General features: G+C 47.7%; 1 protein-coding gene across 1 annotated transcript in view; it reads right to left on the reverse strand.

The window, feature by feature from the left end:
- Nucleotides 1-13,178: 13,178 nt before the first annotated feature.
- The window catches only part of Slc30a4 (solute carrier family 30 member 4), a 29,774-nt gene continuing 23,818 nt past the window's right edge, over nucleotides 13,179-19,134 (reverse strand). The window contains exons 4-7 of the mRNA XM_010632681.2: nucleotides 17,803-17,998; nucleotides 16,822-16,927; nucleotides 15,459-15,593; nucleotides 13,179-14,870 (exon numbers count right to left, since the gene is read on the reverse strand). Of these exons, the coding sequence (XP_010630983.2) occupies nucleotides 14,716-14,870; nucleotides 15,459-15,593; nucleotides 16,822-16,927; nucleotides 17,803-17,998 (592 nt within the window). The 3' untranslated portion in view covers nucleotides 13,179-14,715. The remainder of the gene's footprint in view (nucleotides 14,871-15,458; nucleotides 15,594-16,821; nucleotides 16,928-17,802; nucleotides 17,999-19,134) is intronic.

Here is a 19,134-nt window from a genome sequence, read left to right on the forward strand (position 1 = left end):
CGGCCCCGCCCGGTCCCGAAGTGAGCGCGGCCCCGCTTCCGCGTTCGTGCAGTCGCTGGGTCCGCCCGGCGCTTCCTGCTCTGTCTCTGGGCCGGAGAGGGGTCGCCTGCGTTAGGACCAATTGAGCTGCCCGGGACCCCTTTGTTTGTGGGGTGCTCTGCTCTGGCATTCCCTGCTTCAGCCAGCCGGGCCGGGGTGCAGGGCAGAGGAGGGCGGAGAGGGCCAGCAGGTTGTCTAAGCCGCAGCCTGGCTGCTGCAGCCCAGGCCTTGTCTGGGAGGAGCCAGAGGGAGGGCAGCGCCCCAGGCCATAGGACCTGGACATTTCCATGTTGCCAGCGCTGTTAAGTGTGACTGGTAATTCACACCCTGTCAGCCCTGAGCAATCACAGAGTATAATTAAACCAGGTGTGGTGGCACACGCCTGTAATCCCGGCACTCAGGAGGCTGAGGCAGGAGGATTGCCAAGAGTTCAAGGCCAGCCTGGTCTCAAAAAACACCAAAATATAATGAAAAGAAAACTGCAAAGAGGAGTCAAGGGAGGAAGTCGGGGAAGTGGCTGCTGTGTTACCCTGTCTTCACTTGTGAGGGTGTCAGTGACATGCACGGTGTCCTATGCTGCCTGGCTTCCGTCCGTGGGTCCCCTCCCAGGCGTGGTCCTAGGTGCCCCTTGGTCCCTGCCTGTCTCCGGGGCTGTGTGGGTCGCCTTCCAGCCTTTGGTGAAGCCCTCTCTGTTCCTTTATTTTGTTGGAGCAATTTCTTCCTCTAGAGACAGGTCGAGTTCTAGCTGTTTCCCTGTCCCTCCGTTTACAAAACACTTCTCAAGGATAGTTGAAATTCAGCGCAGGGACAGGACGCCATCTGCTGGTCTCTTTCGAATAAGACAGAAACTTGCTTGGAGGCCTCTTTATGCAGGTGACAAGGAGCTGGTCAGTGGTGGCGGTGGTGGCGCGGGCCTGTAATCCCAACACTCCGGAGGCCGAGGCAGGAGGATCGCCATAAACTGGAGGACAGCCTGGGCTATACAGTGAGTTCAAGGCCAGCCTGGGCTGTATATGGAGACCTTGTCTCAAAGACTGTTAAAGGGGGGCTGGGGATTTAGCTCAGTGGTTCCAGTGACTGCTTCGCAAGCGCAAGAACCCGAGTTCGATCTCCAGTACCAAAAAACAACAACAACAACAAAAAAACGGTTAAAGGTATGGAAGCAGCAGGTGCAAGCGATTGTGTTGGCTTCTGGGCGGGCTCCTAGCCGCTCACCGAAACCCTCAGGACCTGGGTATGCTCAGGCATCGAGCGCTTCACTGGCACGCATGAGCCCAGGGCTTGAGCAGCAGCAACCACACACATAAAAGCAGGGGTAAATCGTCACGTTTATTATATACATGACATATTAAAGTATGTTAATACGTAAAAATAAATATGAGCTGTTTCTTCTACGAAGAAAAGGGGGAAAGACTTAGAGGGACAACTTGTTATAGGTGTTTAGAGATGTTTAACTCCTAACTTTTAGCCTCTTGAAATGAGGTGGAGGAGATCCCAGGAACCTACGCACCCTGCACTTTGTATAGTGGCCGCCCCTCTCCCTTGAGGAAAAAAACCAAAACACAGCCTTCCGGGTAATTCCAATTTTGCCCACGAGGGGGCGTCCCTCCACTTTCCCTTTTTAATTTTTAAAGAAATGCAAATTAAAATCACCAAGAGTCACCAGAACAACCCCTCCAGTGTGGTTCAATCTGAGCCTGACAGAGGTGAGTTGGCAGCGGGTATTCGCAGACACTGCCAGGGGCGGGGGTGTGTGTGCACGTTATACGACTTTGGAAAAGTGTTCCACATTAGAAGAAAGTTCCACACATGTCGACCCTGTGACCCGGCAACCCTGGGCATACCCCCAGCAGATGTGCGTGCATGCGTGCACATGCATGCGGGTCTGGGCTGCTCAGTGTTTGTGCTGACGGCTGACTAATGCAAGCATTCTAACGGCCCCAAAGTACAGGCAGCATAAACAAATTGCAGTGAGGTGCTGCAAAACAATACCTAACAGCAGACAAACAGCTGTACTTCTTAGTAGCAACAATATGGATAGCTCACTTGGGCATGGTGGTACACACCTGTGATCCCAGCACTCAGGAGGCTGAGGCAGGAGGATCTCCATGAGTTCAAGTTCAAGGCCAGCATCTTCTCACCAGGGAGTGGGCCTTCCTGTCCTCCTCCTGAGAATGTTTGTTCTAGGCCAACATTTTGTTTTGGCTTTTTTTTATACCCCTTGAATTATTTATGTGGGGAAAATTTCCATGAGCAGAATGATTTGGCCAAAGAGCTCAGCTATTTTCATGCTCTATTTTATAAACTCTGCCAAATCATCCCCCCAGAAAGTGGAGTAGATCATTCAAAGCAGCCCCCATATCCCTGAAGTAAGTTTCTCAGAGCCTTCCAACACTGGACTTTCAATACAGGATTTAAAGGGCTACTTAGTTTAATATTTGCAGAATGAGCCAGGCATGGTGGCAAACACCTATAATCCCAACACTCAGGGAGGCTGAGACAGGAGGACCTTCATGAGTTCGAGGTCAGCTTGAATTTCACAGAGAGTTCAATGGCAATCTGAACTGCACAGTGAGACTTTGCCTCAAAAATAAATAAATCAACAAATAAAGGAAATGCTTGATGGTAATTTGCCCTTGTACACTGCCTGGTCAGTGTGGCCTTCGCCTTTTTCTCTCTCTTGTTTTTTTTTTTTTTTTTTTTTTTTTTTTTTTTTTTTTTTTTTTTTTTTTTTTTTTTTTGTTTTTTGTTTTTTTTTTTATACTGGGGATCAAACTTGGGTCCTTTCTTGCGCTTGCAAGGCAGGTGGTGGAAACTCTGAGCCAAATCCCCGGCTTCTCTCTTGGTTTTTGAAGCAGGTCTGGCTATGGGTTTGTAAACTCTCTTTTCTGACCGAGATGTAAGTGACACATATTATTCTATGGATATTTAGTAAAATTTGATGCTGGGCGTGGTGGCGCATGCCTGTAATCCCAGCACTAGGGAGGCTGAGGCAGGAGGATCGCTGTGAGTTCAAGACCAGCCTGGGCCAAATAATGAGTTCCAGGTCAGTCTCAACTAAAAAAAAAAAAAAAAAAAAAAATCGATAAGTTTCAGGACATGGGTTTGCCATGAAACTATGTTCTAGTCATTCTTCCTGGGACACAATACCAACAGCCACAACTTGAAGGAGAGTTTATTTTGGATCATGGATTCAGTCCATGGTCAGCTGGCTCCAAGGCAGAAACAGCGTGGACAGAGGGGCCTGGCAGAGGAGAGGGTGCCTGCCTCATGGCAACCAGGAAGCAGGGAGATAAGGGAGGAGCTGGGGAGGGAGATTTCCCTGCAGACTGTGACCTTGGTGACCACCTCTTCCGGCGAGGCTCTCTCCCAAAAGCATGTTTGGCTGTGAGCTCATCCGGGTGCTAATCCACCGTGGGCAGAGCACCTGTGATCTGATCACTTCCAAAAGCCCCGCCTCCGAGCCCATAAGCCTTTTGGTGGACGTTAAGATCTAAACCACAACGTCCCTCCAGAGCACACGGTGAGCATATTCATGACCCTAAAAGCAAGTTCCCGCCAGTATCTTTGTATCTTCACCCCTAAACTGACCTACTTTCAGTCACAACTGATTAGATTGCATTTTCACAAAGTTTGGATAAATGGAATCTGATGGTATTTATTTTTTAATCTGTCACTCAGCTCTGCATAAGTGAGATGTGCCCATGTTGTTGTATGGTATCAGTAGTTCATTCCTTTTTGTTGATCGGTAGTATGGAAATACCTCAGTTTGTTGATGTGTTCATCTGCAGATGAATTGTGTTGGGGGGTAACTGGGGTTTAAACCCAGGTTCTTCACATTAAGCTGTATTCCCAGCCCTTTTTTATTTTTTACTTGAAACAGACCTAAGTTGCTAAGGCTGAGCTTAAACTTGTGAACCTCCTCTCTCTGTCCTGTGCAATCACATCTGGTATTTTCCTAGTGTTTAACCATTGAAAACAAAGCTGCTATGAACACCATTATACTAGCTTTTTTTTTTCATTATACTATTTTTGCAGATATATGCTTTTATTTTTCCCAGGGAGGGACATACCTAAGAATGTAATGATTAGATCACACAGAAGACTTAATTGTAATCGATAGTAATTTAAATGGCAAAATGTAGCTGATGGCTACCACATGAAACAGCTGAGTTCTAGAGTCATTATGACTCTGGTGATTCTGTACAGGGCAATTCTGTACTCTTGGCCTAAAACCTTAATTTATTCACTGAGCAAAGATGAATTGAGGCCTACCTGTGAGCACGAGGGCGTGTGTGAGAGTGTGTGCCGTAACGGGTTTGAACTCAGGGCCTCAGCCCAGGCCTGCAGTCCCAGCCTTTTTGAAGACAGGGTCTCCTTAAATTGCTCAGGCTTGGCTCAGACTCGCGATCCTCCTTCCTCAGCCTCATAGAGTGCTGGGATTGCAGGCGTGAATCGAAGCTAACTTTGCAAAAGTCACTGAGGATGGGACGGGGGCCAGGTGAGCATGGACCAAGACGGGTTCTGGAGGTCAGAAGACTGCACATGGGAAATCAATGTTAAAGTCCGCTGGGAGGCGGGAGGCGAGTCTGCCTCAGTCGCTCCCCATCACTGGGACGCACCTAACAACCACAGCGAACATGGGGAGATGTTTAATTGGGCTCGTGTGTTAGAAGGTTCAGTCTTTGCATGATCGGCTCATTCCTGCAGAAGCCGCAGGGCGGAAGGGTCTGGCGGAAGAAAGCTGCTGACCACATGGTGCACCGGAAGTGAAGAGTAGGGGCGTAGCCGGGAGATGAGCTCTTCCGGCCACGCCCCCAGTGAAGCGCTTCCGCCAGGCCTGCTCTCAGCACGGCCGGCCGGAAGTCTCGCGTGTGAGCAGCAGGCTTTGGGGAACCCGGGTGTGAGCCGTGACGGAAGCCGACGTGCCTGGAAATGGGGTCCCGTCTGTCTGGGGTCCGGCGGCTGCCCGAGGGACGAGGCCTCTGCCTCCCTGGCTGCCAGGTGAGAATCTCGAGGGCTTGGGGGTGTGCGGCCCTGGGGAGCTGGGGTTTCAGGAGTGGGGAAGGACGGCGGGGCTGGCCGAGCTGCCCTGGGGACGCAGACCGCAGCCCGTCGTCGTCTTTGGTCCCTGAGAAGAGGCGTCGGGGCATCGCACCCAGGGGCTTCCGAAGAGTTAGGGCGGGAGCCACCGACTGCGCCTGCGCCCCGGGACACAGCGCGCCCCGGGACAGTGCCACCTCTTAGGTCTGGGGTTTGGGACTGGTCGCAGAGCATCTGTAAAGCTCCTGGCCAGGCCCGGGAGGCAAAGGAAAGCGGACGGAGCCCATATCTGCGCCTTTGGGGAACGCCCAGCCCAGGTGTTAGCGTTCATGATCTGTTCTCATTCTCCCCACTGACCTAGGATCCTGATCACTGCCAGGTGTGGTGACACGTGCCTGTTATCCCAGCACTCCGGAGGCTGAGGCAGGAGGGTTGCCAAGAGTCCATAGTGAGCTCAAGGCCAGCCTGGACTGCATAGCAAGACCCTGTCCCTGCCCCCCACCAAATAGGACCACCCCTTCCCCTTCACTTCATCAGTGAAAAGTTTGAGCCCAGAGAGGTCAAGGAGCTGCTGTAGGTCACACCAGCCAACCTGGATTCACCTCTGGGTGGTTTTTACTGCTTTGGGGAAGCTGGTATGTAGGAAATGGCCTGGTCTAAAACCGTGAGCTTCCTTCCATCCTTAGATTAACTCCTGATGAGAGAATCTCCCTGAACTGAACTGCATTAACTACGTGTCTGGGCGGGATGGGGCAGTTTCTTCCTCCTGCGGGAGAGGTGGGGAAAGAGATCTTTCCTGAGCGGTGAGAATGTACTAGATGTTTTGTGTATGCAGGTTCAGGACGAAAGCAGCCCCATGACATGCGGTATATTATTCTCCTGTATGGCTGAAGAACAGAGGCTGAAGGAAGTTCAGACCTTGTTACAAAATAAACAGCTGAGAAGCTAGGTGGAGTGGTGCATGCCTGGAACCCAGCCCTCGGGAGGCCGGGACAAGGGGATCTCAAGTTGGAGTTCTCCCTGGGCAACGTAGTGACCTAGAAAGCCCCTGTCTTGAAACAGAAAGAAAGGGGCTGGGGATGGACCTCAGCATGGAGGGAGGCTGAGGCAGGAGGATCTCTGAGCGTTTGAGGCCACCCTGGGATACATAGTGAGTTCAAGGCCAGCCTAAACTGCATAATGTGTCTCTGTCTCAAGAAACAAACACTCCCAGGGCTGTTTGGGTTTACTGAGTTAACATCCAGAAGTCCTTACAACTCTGCATAGCACTCGATGTTTATTATTGTTGCTACTGTTATTATGCAGACAGCCACATGGACACCCAGAATCACAGTACTGTGTCCCTGGAGAAAGACTTAGCAAAGCTGGGACCAGTACCCCCACACACACTTCCTAACCCAAGGTATTTGTGTGAGCTCAGTTAAATGCTTTGGCCAGTACAATAGAGATTTGTGATTTAAAAATCCACCAAGACATTGATAGTAGTGTGAGCTCTTTCTCAATTTCACATTAAAAAGCATCACATTGGGCTGGGGATTTAGCTCAGCAGTTCGGTGGCCTGCCTTGGAAGCGCAAGGACCCAAGTTCAATCCCCGGTACCAAAAAAAGCGCATCACATTATTGGTTCATCTCTTAGAATCTTTTGTGAAGGACAAACGTGCTGGAGCACGGATGGAGTCACCAGGAGCCAGCTTGGCGTGACCACATTCCCCGTGGGGAATCCTGGTATCATCGCCATTAGTTATGTCTTGGTGTTTCAAAAAGTATCTAAATTTTGATGTTTAATCTTAGAACAAAGGCATGAAGAAACACCCTACAGGCGTGGTGGCTCACACCTGTAATCCCAGCACTCAGGAGGCTGAGGCAGGAGGATCGCTGAGTTCGAGACCAGTCTGGGCTACATAGTGAGTTCTAGGTCAGTCTCAACTACGGAGTGAGTCTCAAAAAAGGAAAAATAGCCTAAAAACTTGCAGTGTCACACACTGCAGTATCCTAAGTATAAAGCCCAGTTCTTTGCACCTGGGAGATGACCAGTCCAGGATTTCGTGGGCAAGCAGCTCAATGATAGGGCTTCAGTTAAATTACAGGAGAGAGGTTAGGCAGCAATGGGAGTGGAGTTCTTAGGGCTTTTGTCTGTTTGCTTTTGAGACTAGGTCTTACTATGTAGCCCAAACTGGCCTTGAACTCCGGGTGATCCTCCTGCCTCAGCCTCCCACATGCTGGGATTACAGGCGTGCACCACCGCGAGTGCTGTGTACCCATTTTACAGATAGAGAAACTGAAGCACAGGAGAGTTCAGTGCCCTTCTGAAGCCTTAGCACGGGACAAGGAGACCCGGCAGGCAGTGTGGTGCTCTGTGCCCCAAGTGGGGATGCAGCACAAGCAGCCGCGTGGCTTGAGCACCTCCACCTCGAGACTCAGCTGAGACCAGCGGGAGCTCCTGAGTGCAGCTGAGTGTCTGGGAGCCACGCGGTGGCCAGCGACAGGGGCCGTGTGGTCCGGCTGTGCTGTCAGGGCTGAGTGAGTGGAGGAGGAGTGCGGGACGGGTTTGTCGCTGAGTAACTCTGGCTTTGCGCCTGGCTCTCGGCGACTGCCTCGGAGAGTGGGCTGTGACCGTCTGTCCCTGCCCCGGCCGAGTCACCGACCCCGGGGAGGCTTGTGACGTTCTCCTCAGGGCTCCCTCTGGAGTGGAGACAGTGTGAGGGAGAGAGGGCTGCTCCCCGGTTATGCAGAAGCTGACAGCAGCGTCAGGAGCGGAGAGGGTTCCTCCTGCGGGCTCCTCCCCAGGTCCGCTTTGGACACCTTCTGTCATGGGAGCTGAGGGCCATGCATCTGCAGGTGGAGCTCCGAACGCTTCAAGACCTTGCATCGTTTTATTCCTCATTTATTTCACAGAATCCGCAGCAGTTTCTTCTTCTATAGTGTGTGGGGTGTGGCCCTCCCAGGCCAGTTTTTAGTTGAGCAGGGGATGGATGGCGTTTGGACGTAGCGTCTGCCATTTTAGAAAAGCCATTTCCGGACAAGAGAGCTGACTTTTTGCGACGTCCCAGTTTTGCTCCCACAGTCTCTTAGAGATGAGAAGTGCTTTTAGCACCAAATATATATAGATCAACGGCTCATGCACTGTGAATTATGTAACATTTTGTCTTAGGAGTTTTTAAAAATACGCAGGGCTCTGGAAAAGTCTTACATAAGGGGAGGGTGGATCGGGTTTGTGTTCTGGGAAACTGAAATTGAAACAGAACTGGTTGCCGTCTGTTGGAAGCAAGGTTCACTCCTTGCCTTTTCTGCCAGAAAACGAGCCTGAGCCTCACCCTAGCCTCCCAGGTCCTTTATCCCAAGCCAGACATTCCCTGGACTGTGACTCAGACATGGGTAGCCCGTGATTGATCAGGAGGCTGAGGGGGAAGATCTGCGAGTTCGAAACCAGCCTGGGGTACATAGTGAATTCAAGGCCAGCTTGGGAGACCACATGGGGACACCCTGCCTCAAAAACCAAAACCCAAACCTGTCAGCAGTTTTCCTCTGGAATGGCAGCGGGGATAAGGCTAGAGTGGGTTCAGATCTGCAAATCCTGAAGCCAAGGAGCAGACAATAGTATCTTTTTCTAGGGCTCAGTGTCTAAAATAATTCCCTATTTAAAAAAATCCCTCTCTCATATCAAGAAACACAACATAGGGAGCGGGGGTTTAACTCAGTGGTGCGTGCCTGCCTCATAAGTACAAGGTCCTGAGTTTGATCCCTGGTACATAAAACAAAACAAAACAAAACAAAAAAAACCCCACAGTGTATACTAAAGAAAAAAAGCCCAATCCATAAAATTTTTTCTGTGTACTTTTTAACAAAAGTGTAAAAAACAAAACCAATTCCAACAAGCAATACACAGAAACTAGCAAGCAAAACAGTAGGAATCTGAAATCAAACCAGAACAAAATTTTGCAAAGTCCAGGATAAGAAACGTGGACGCTACTTACTTGGTAATGCAAAGTATCAGCTGGGATTCACAGCTCACACTTGTGATCCCAGCACTCTGGGAGGCTGAGGCAGGAGGATCACAAGCTTGAGGGTATATAGCCACGTAACTTAGACCCTGTCTCAGAATAAAATGGGTGGGGATGTAGCTCAGTGCAAAGGCATTGGTTCCATTCCCTAGTACCATCAAAAAAAAAAAAAAAAAAGTCTTTGTCACTGGGTAAAACACCAGTGGCCAGACTGTGCAGTTTATAATGTTCTGAGTCAGACAAGCGTCCGTTAAGCCAGAATGCTGCCTGGAAATGCTATCGCTGGTGATAGTTCAGAGGCTGGATTTCCAAACCCCCTAACCTAAGCACGATTGGTGCAGATTATATTTAGCCCTAAGGCTTCGTCTTTCCTACATTTTCCTTGCACTGGTGCATGTTTGTGGTGCACAGCATCTCCTTTCCTTGAGGGGAGTTGGTCTGTGTACAGAACGCTTCGATCCCTTGTCCACCTCCAATCCCCTTCCCGTACTTCCTATTACTCTTTATTTTGTTCTTAGTTGCATTTCACAGCTTCTAGCCATTCTAATGAAACCATGGCTGAAGTGAAAATACAATCCAAAATATTATTCAGGTCAGTCTCAACTACATAGTGAGACCCTGTCTCAAAAAACAAAACAAAACAAAAAATTATTCACGTATATGAGGTAAGGCCAGGCATGGTTGCCCATCCCTGTGATCCCAGCACTCAGGAGGCTGGAGCATCACAGTGAGTTCAAGACCGGCCTGGACTACACAATGAGACCATCTCAAAAATGTAAGAACCAGCAATTAAAGCTAAAAGCCTAGCATAAATAAGAGCTTGTAAGAATGTAGCCCCAAAACATTTTAATATGACATGGACCAAAGGGAAACCAAAACCACCTCCCCAAACCCGATACGTCAAAATAGAAATATAGCTAGGTAATTAATAGCTCTGTATTTATTAGTATAATTCCCGACAAGTATATTACCCTGTTGCACCTATAGCCAAGGCCTTTCCTAGGTAACTTGAAAAATTTAAAGAACATATTAAAAGCCTGAGCACCATTTTTTATTTTTTGGTACCAGGGATCGAATTCAGGACCTTTGCTTGTGAGGCAGGTGGCGGCACCACTGAGCTAAATCCCTGGTCCATGACCACCATTTTTTAATCTATCAGGTAAAATGTTATTTTTCATTTGTGAGCTCCCAATTGCCATGCACTATGTAAGGTACACTGTGTACATTTTAAATTTATGATGTGGACAGCATCCATTGTGATCCTGGCGTCCTGATGGGTGTGAGGCACAGACACACAGCTATCTGAAGTCGTGCTAATTTCTCCCCTAACCTTGGAAGGACAAACGCCTAGGAAGGGACCACAGCTCTGGCAACCCAGTGGCCTGGGGCTGGTGTCACCATCTGCCTATAAAATCCCAGCAGTGAGCACTGCAATTTGTCAGCTCAGCCCTGCCCACCGCGGGGAAGCAATCGTGGATGAGGCATCGGGCCAATGTGCTGTGTTCTTGTGACATTTTATGGACTCCAGAATCTAACATCAAATATGACTATTTCGCCGATTTTTTTTTCGAACTGGGTTTTGCCATGTAGCGTAGGCTGCGTTGAACTCATGGTGATCATTCCTGCTTCAATCTCTTTGATGCTTATTTCATTGATTAAAAAAAAAGTCACCATTCTTAGCCCTTGGGGCGAACAAAATGGGCAGAGCAAGCTCGGCCTGAGGAGTCCCCTCACGAACCTGCACTGCTGGGGAGACAGTAGGGTTCTTTGCTTGAGGCTTCTGTCCTCCTCCACTGTCCCTTGGACTGGAGGGATGTTACAAGTGGCTGACACAGAAGGGTCCTTTGAGTATTTCCTTTTATTTTTGGTACCGGGGGTTGAACTCGGGTCCTTGCACCTGTGAGGCAGGTGGTGGCACCACTGAGCTACACCCCCCCGTTTGAGTATTTCCTTACGTCCTACCTGGAAGATCTTTTTCAGGTTTATTTGGTCAACACTTAAGAAGTACTACTGTCAGAGACTAGAGCTAGACGGACCAGTGCATTTCCCAACAGTTTTTAACAGGGTTTTAAGGCCTGTGAGTAATGAAAAGATCAAAAATGGAACAGACTGTACATTTTTATTTTTTAATAAATCACATGGCAAAAACAACACTTTATTTAATAAACATATAGGAAATTACAGTTTGAAAATTGCAAATACAGAACATATACACACACTCTGATCTTACACAAAACCAGTGTCAAAATCTCTCTAAGATCAATCAGTCATGTGCAAAATACCTGGTTTTGGAGGGGACGTGGGGAGTATATAGACAGTTTTCCTAAACTTGATATGGCTTATTTAGTAACACATTCATTCAGAGACGTGTATGCTTTCCAAACATACAGTGTCTTCCAGGCTAAGCTGACACACTGGTGCATTTCAATTGAGTTGCATTTACTGAAATCGACACCGCCCTAGACTGCAGAAGTCTTCACAAATGTTTTAACAAAGTGCATAGTTTGTCAGGCCTTCCACGGCACTCTTTGTAAGTGGGACCTCGATGGCCAGCCTGGGTGCGTGGAGAATTCACACCAAGGAGGCCACGGCTTCTCTGATTCACACTCACCTGCTGCTACCACAGACCACCTCCGCGCCCGAAGCCCGTGGGTCATGTCTGAAGCCTGGCTGGCACTGAGCTCAGGGTGAACCTGGTGCTCAGTTTCCTTTGGGGCTTTGGCTTAGGGCCAGCAAGCTTGCCAGGTATCTGGAGACTGGACAGTGTTCAAGATGAAACCAACCACGGAACTAATCTTACATCTAAGGGTAAAACTGCCTAAAATTCCAATTCCGTTAGGAACACTGTACTAATTATGATGGAACAATTAATATGAATGCTAAGAAGAAAAATTTAGCTAAATTGTGCTTGTTTCAGAGTCAAATTGGAGTGTTCACTTGATTTTTTTATTTGTCTTGAGACAGGGTCTCACTGTGCAGTTGAGACTGACCTGGAACTCACTGTGTAGCCCAGGCTGGTCTCAGACTCAGTGATCCTCCTGCCTCAGCCTCCCGAGTGCTGGGATTACAGGTGTGAGCCACCACGCCCGGCTGGAGTGTTCACTTGAGCAACATGACCCACAGCCTTGCTGGCAATGGGCCTGAGTTGGGCACAGTGCAGCTGGTCCATTTCGGGGGAACAGGTCTCAACCTGGAGACTGTACTAAAAATACTGAAAGCAGGGCCACCTCCACTCAGGAGCTGGAACACAGAGACTCATAAAGCAGGAAACTTAGTTGGGAATGGAAACAAAGCACCCAAAGTTGTCAAGGAAACTAAGTAAAATAAGAAATCTAGGGATTTGGCACAGAATGGACGGGGCCATAGCTGCAATGTCTGAGATCCATTAGCTGAGGCAGCACTTTAGGAATGGATTGGAATCAATAGCTTCCGCCTCTGCAGAGCGGAGCCCACCAGAGTATCTTATTCCACTGCATTCCCAAGGTGTCCCTTAAGGCCACAAGATCATTCATCAAACAAAAAGTCTCTTCCTACAGAGTTGAGAAACACTGGTAACTGATTTGCAAATATCAGTTAGAATGTGTCGTACCAAGGAATGGCTAAGTCTTTATGCTGTGGTTCTTCCTAGCCATGGCCCTACTGTCCCAGTCACCCACTTCCCAGGACAGCGTGGAGGTTAGGTGGGTAGCAAGGCCTCCAGGGTCCAAGCTCAGCGAGTGCAGCACACCCAGTGCCCTGGGCTGGAAGCCATGTAGCCACCAGTGTAAATGTTAATGCTATGCTCTAGGTTTTGTCATGTTACAAAAACTGGCATCTGTCCATTTTCAAATCTTGCAGATCTGGTAAAGTACAAATACAGGCTGTTATTTGAGCTACAAAGACAAAGCTCAGAAAACTTCATGTCTCCCGTTAGCATAGCACAGATTTATGGAAGTTCTTGGTATTTCTGAATGTTAGCAAAGGGTCTCTTCAATCCTCAAAAGGATGGTGGATTACTTTATCCAGTAACTTTTTTTTTTTTTTTTTTGAGACAGGGTCTCACTATGTAGTTGAGACTGACCTGGAACTCTCTGTGTAGCCCAGGCTGGTCTCCAACTCCAGCGATCTTCCTCAAACTCTTGAGTGCTAGGATTTTATGCATGCACCACCATGCCCAGCTTATCCAATAACTTTCTAAGAAGCAGGCGGACAGGAAAAGCACCTACCTTATATCTATGTAAGACAGAGGAAAGTGCACAAGAAACAAGCTCAGAAAGTGAGTTAGTTAGCCGCATGCCTCTCAAGGATTTCAATTCACAACTTTCCCGGGTTGTTGTTACTCTGATTCTCTGAGGAGCTAACTATCAGTTTTTCCGATAAGAAAGCAGCCCCATTGGAGAGGGACTGCTGAGTACCCAAGGACAACCTGGGAACCAGTGGCTGTGAAATGCAACACGGATATTCACACCATGGTGATTTCACTGGAAATGTCAGAGCTGCCTCCCTATAACACAGGTGCAAGGCCTGTTCCTCCCGGGGCTTACACACACACACGCGCACACACACACACTAAAACCATTTTACCATTTGTTTTCTTAAAGCAGTTATCTTTTACCAATCCTCTGGGGTTGTGGAGTCCACGGAGAATCCCTCACCCGTATCTAAACAGTGTGGGCCATCGTCCTGGGAGACTTACTGTGGGGATGACGGTAAGGACTGCAGCCCTCGAGAGCCACCTGCAAAGCATACAGATGACCTGGTGTGTGGGAACAAGCTCCTGAGCAATCTGTACATGCGCCGGCAGTTCTGAAAGGGGTGACCACGGCTTCCATTCTGCAGTCTCTTGCCATTGCAAGATAATTTTACACACAGTAAAAGTGACTTGGGAAAAATGTAAGTCTGAAACTCCACATCGCACTCTCACTACTTTATTTTGTTTTAAATAACTGTATGGTAATTTGAATTTAAAATTAATTTCTGCTGTTCAGAATTATACTGAAAATATTACCTAAAGAATTTAATGACAGTGATCACAACATGTAAAGATTGGGTTCTGATAAACCTACAGATAATCAAAATGGTCAACTCTGAGATTCAAAACTCAGTAATATCTGGAAAAAGTTGTTTATGAAGTGTAACTTTGACAATAACAGACTTATTTGTGAAGTGAAACTTTTCTGAAACACTTAGGAATGAATACATGCTCTACTCTGCATAATTACCGGTACTGTCTGAAATTGGCTGAGAAAATTTCTGTAAAAAGAGCAATTCAGAAGCTGGATGTCAAGATTACATAATCTTAAAAAACAACTCAGTTTACTAGCACTGGCTTGATATAAAATGGCCTTTAAAAAGTACTGTAAAATGTAAATTAAATACTGAATTCTGATGCTTCCTTTAACACAGCAACTGTCAAAATGAATGGACGATCTTCTGTGAGGTATCTGTAGAGTTGTGTCTCTCTGTAAACAGCATTTTGGAAACATCTTCATCTGAAAATGACACAGACACAAACTGGCAGGCTGGAGCGAATGTTCTGGGACTGGTGCTTCACACAGACACAGCTCCCACTCTCTCCTCCGGTGCATTTATTTATTGCTCTCGAGTCTGTGACTGTGGGGCACATAAGGCCGCAGCCCCCAGACACACAGAATCAGGGACTAGAACTCTGACAGTTCACACAAGTTCTGTTCACTTCCTGCCTGTAACTCTGAAGCTGAATAGTGCACTTATACATGCCGAACGTGTTCAACAACAGATGCTTTGCTTTTGACTGCACTTCCTCCCATTTAGATGAACTTCCGGGAACTGTAATGTCAAGGAAACATTGTTACCATTCGCTGTACTCGGTCACACACAGGTGAGCAGTGAGTAAGATACAAGGAAAACAGCCTTGACGCAATCAAACTATCATCATCGGTCTGAATTTGAAACTTGCTGAGCTCTTCAATTAGAAGTCATTTTAAACTCCCAGAAGGCATTCTCATTATTAGTATTTCAATCTCTTCAGTCCACTTTCAGGTAGAGAAAGAGTATCACAGACACTAATTACAAGCCTGTCATTAAATATCTCATGCACTTTTAAAGATGGACCGACCACATGTGTATTATTTTAATGAAAAAAAACAATTTGTGAAATGACTTCAATAGAAAGCATAGAAGTCTAGAAAAAAACATGGTAAGTAGATTTCATGCCTTTAATCTGAAGGTAGAGATCAATTTGCAATGTCGTATCGCAAAGAGATAAAAAAAATAATTTTTCTGCTCTCAGTACTGACCTGCAACTTTCTTTCTGAACAGCCTCACCCTTCTTACCCCTTTTCGGCAGGAAACTCTGCCCACTTCAGCAGAAGCACAGGTTCACCCAGAAGGCCCACTGTACTCCCAGCCACGTACTTAGCTGCATGTGAACTATGGCGGTGGACTTTCCTGACGTGAGAGACCAGATATTCAAATCTTCCACTGAGTAGACATCATCTATCTTCATCAGAGCTTCTCTGATGCGGTCTACATTCAAATGGCTCGGCACACCTGTAAGTTCAGAACATGCAACTTCTAAGTTTACTTTGGGAGGAAAAAAAGTTTTACATTACATTCAAACAACACAAATGGCTTGCCAAATTTAAGAATTTTTAATAATATCAGTTCTTTAAGGTAAACCGATGCCCACATTTTTACAAAAAGTACAGTAAGGGCAACCCACTTTCTGGTCTCCCTTCTGTCTCTCTTAGATAGAAGTTATGTTTCAGTACATGAGGTTAATATATAGTTTAAAATAGTCATTCCCGGGGTGGGGATTTGGCTCAGTGGTTCCACTGTCTGCTTTGCAAGCACAAGGACCAGCATTCGATCCCTGGCACTAAAAAAAAAAAAAAAAAAAAATACTCCCCAAAAAAGAAACCCTGGAAAAAAAAAAAAAAAAAAAAAAAAAAATCATTCCCTGAAAAGGAATGCCAATCAAACCAGAATAAGCTTAGATGAAAAAAAAGAGAGGTCCAAAGTAACATCTGATAATGCTGATCCCAATGTTGAAGCTTTTACTTCCGTGTTTATACTAATATCAATCAGTAAGGCAAGGATGTCATAAATATGATGAAGTCACAAGATAAACAAGAATTACGGAATTAAATAAATCACTAGGTAAAACTGTATTAATCAATCACATGGGCTAGGGATGTTGCTCAGCAGTGCAGTGCCTTCCTGGCAAGCACAAAGTCCTGCGTTTGATTCCCAATATCAAAAGAAAGAAGAATCACACGCCTGAAATCCCAGCACTGAGGCTGAGGCAGGAGGACTGCTGCAAGTTCCAGGCCAGCCGGGCGATACCTGAACTACCCAGTGAGATCCTATCTCAAAAAACCAACTCAGGGCTGGGGATGTAGCTCAGTGGCACCACACCTGCCTCACAAGCACAAGGTCGTGAGTTCGATCCCTGGTACAAAAAACAAAAACCCAATGTTGGGGATGTAGCCCAGTGCTGCCACAGCTGCCTGGCAAGTGCAAGATCCTGAGTTTGATTCCCAGTCAGTGCAACCAGAACCAAGGTAGGCTCTCCCTCCGAATCTCAACTTCCTCTTTGTGATGGGGCTACCTTACCTGCTTAGCTACTGTAAGGGTGAAGTGGGTAAGAGGCAGCACTGTGCATCAATCTGTATGTGACACGTACACAGACAGTGACACAGCTCTTACCCAGGGCGTCCCATAACTCCCTAACTCTTAGGCATGGAGTAAACCCGTGGGGGTACCAGTGAGATCTTACCTTCTAGTATTATAACTACTGTGTCCCAGATGATGCGGAATGTTGTGAAAGCCATAAGTAAGGAGAATATGTACGTACAGATGGGGTCTGCAATCTTGTATTCCGGCTAAAAGGTAAGATCAAAGTTACGTGATTAAATATCGACAGACATGAAACAGACTAAAGCAAAGCAAGGTGTATGTCCCCTGTTCTTCGAGTCTCCCTAGAGGACTGGAAGATACCTTTACATCTTCACTCCGTCTTAGAACATGTAAATGACTTCCCTCATGGAATCCCTTCCCTGAAGCTTGTTTGTTCTACTCTGCTCTGTGCTTTCTCTAAAATGTCCATCCAGCTCTTTCACAGAATACGGAGCTGGGAGGGGTTTCAGCAGTCATCTGGTCTAAGCCCCTCACGTTAATGAGTGGGAACTCATGTTTACAATCCAGGGACTTGCTTAAGGCCAAAGCAAGTGGTAGAGCCGAGAGGAGAACCCAGATCGCCACCCAGAGCACATCTCACGGCCCAGCGGGTCAGCGACACAGATGACATCTGAGTTCTCTGGGCAGGTGCTCCCAAGGCCGAGTACAGGTGAGTCAGCTGGGGAGACCTCATGTGTTTACCGCCTACAGAACTGTACTGCTGGTTGGGTGAGCTTACAGTGCAAAATGAACAGGACTGGCATTGATAAGCAGCTGCAGTTTCAACACTTAAACACTTAAAGCCAGCAAGTTTCCAGGCCTGGTGGTCCATGCCTGTATTACCGGCACTCTCATGAGGCTGAGGCAGGAGGATCGCCATGAGTTTGAGGCCAGCCTGGGCTACATGTTGAATTCAAGGTAGGCCTGCATTATAAAGAGACCCTACCTTGAAAAACAAAAGGACAGGGGATTTAGCTCAGCGGCATCACACCTGCCTTGCAAGCACTAGGTCCTGAGTTCAGTCCCTAGTACTGGGGGGGAAAAAAGAAAACCAAAAGCTGGCTGGTGAGCAGCCCAGTACCTTGAATCGTATGATGTAGGCGGCGATGAGGACACCGATGCTCTGCACCAGGTCCCCCAGGGCATGCACAAAGGCGGCTCGCACTGCCAGGCTGTCGTGCCCCGACCGGGGGTCCCCAGGACTGGGGCTCAGAGAGCTGGAGACCGGGGAGTGGGAGTGGGAATGGTGGCCAGACTGGTTCAGCAGAAGCCCCATTCTGTTAGGGTAGAGGAAGACATTGATACTGTGCCTAGAATTAGTGCTAAAAACGTGTGGCAGTCGGACAGTAGTAGAGAGACAGAGCCACTCATTTATAACTCAAACATGTGAGTTACAAATGCCTACGTGTGTCAGGCCCTGCACTAGGTGCTGGGTCCAAAGAGGAGCAGACCCAGCCTGACCCCCACGGAGCTCCCATTCTAACAGGAAAGGCAGAGAAGCAAATGAACAGACCTGACACACAGCCAGGTAACGAAGGCTGCAGAGGCAATGGGTGGAAGGGGCTGGAAGAGTGGAAGTAGCCTGAGAGGCTTTTGAGCAGGAAGCCAGGAAGCAGCGGCAGGAAAAGGAGCAAAGATGAAAACATGCGCTGTGTACCTGGGAAAGGCAGCTACTGTTGTAGGAGAGGAGCTGGAAAAGTACACAGGGTTCTGCCTAAAAGGCTACGGTAGGGGCTTCTGACTTATGCTGAGTGTGAATGGGAGCTGGGGCCGGCACAGTCTCTGCAGTTCACAGTCCACGGAATGTGGAACAGGGAACGCGCAGGTCCAGCTGTGTGTCTGCTCTGGCTCTGTCGCAGCGGGGTGGGACAGCTTCAGAACAGGGTGGGTGGCTCGCACAGTCCCATATTGTTACTGTCCAACCTTTGCAGAAAAAGGCTGCTGACCTCCAGTTTAAGATTAAGTGACCTCCAGTTTAAGATTAAGTATATAATTTAAGATTTGGGGGCTGGGGATGTAGCTCAGTGGTGCTGTGCCTGCCTGGCAAGCACAAGGCCCCTGAATGTGATCCCCCGTTTGGAGGGGGAGGGGGAAGATTTGGTAGCTTTTAGGGGAAAAAATAGCAGTTCAAAACACCTAGCCAAAACAAAAACATTCTGGGCGGCCAGGGATTTAACTCAGTGGTTCCAACAACTGCTTCACAAGCACAAAGTCCCAAGTTTGATCCCTGGTACCACAAAAACAAAAATATTCTAAATATCATCAAATACTTTATCCTATTTAAATCCTCAATTGTTAGTCAAACTCCACTGTATGGTGGACCCTTGAGTTACAACTGGCCTGACAGAAACAACCTGAGTTACAACTGGAATGTTTTAGGGACAAAGTCTTAAGTTACAACCCAAATGCCAGC

Source organism: Fukomys damarensis, unplaced genomic scaffold (assembly GCF_012274545.1).
Source record: "Fukomys damarensis isolate Sample0158 unplaced genomic scaffold, DMR_v1.0_HiC HiC_scaffold_17, whole genome shotgun sequence".
Lineage (NCBI taxonomy): Eukaryota > Metazoa > Chordata > Mammalia > Rodentia > Bathyergidae > Fukomys > Fukomys damarensis.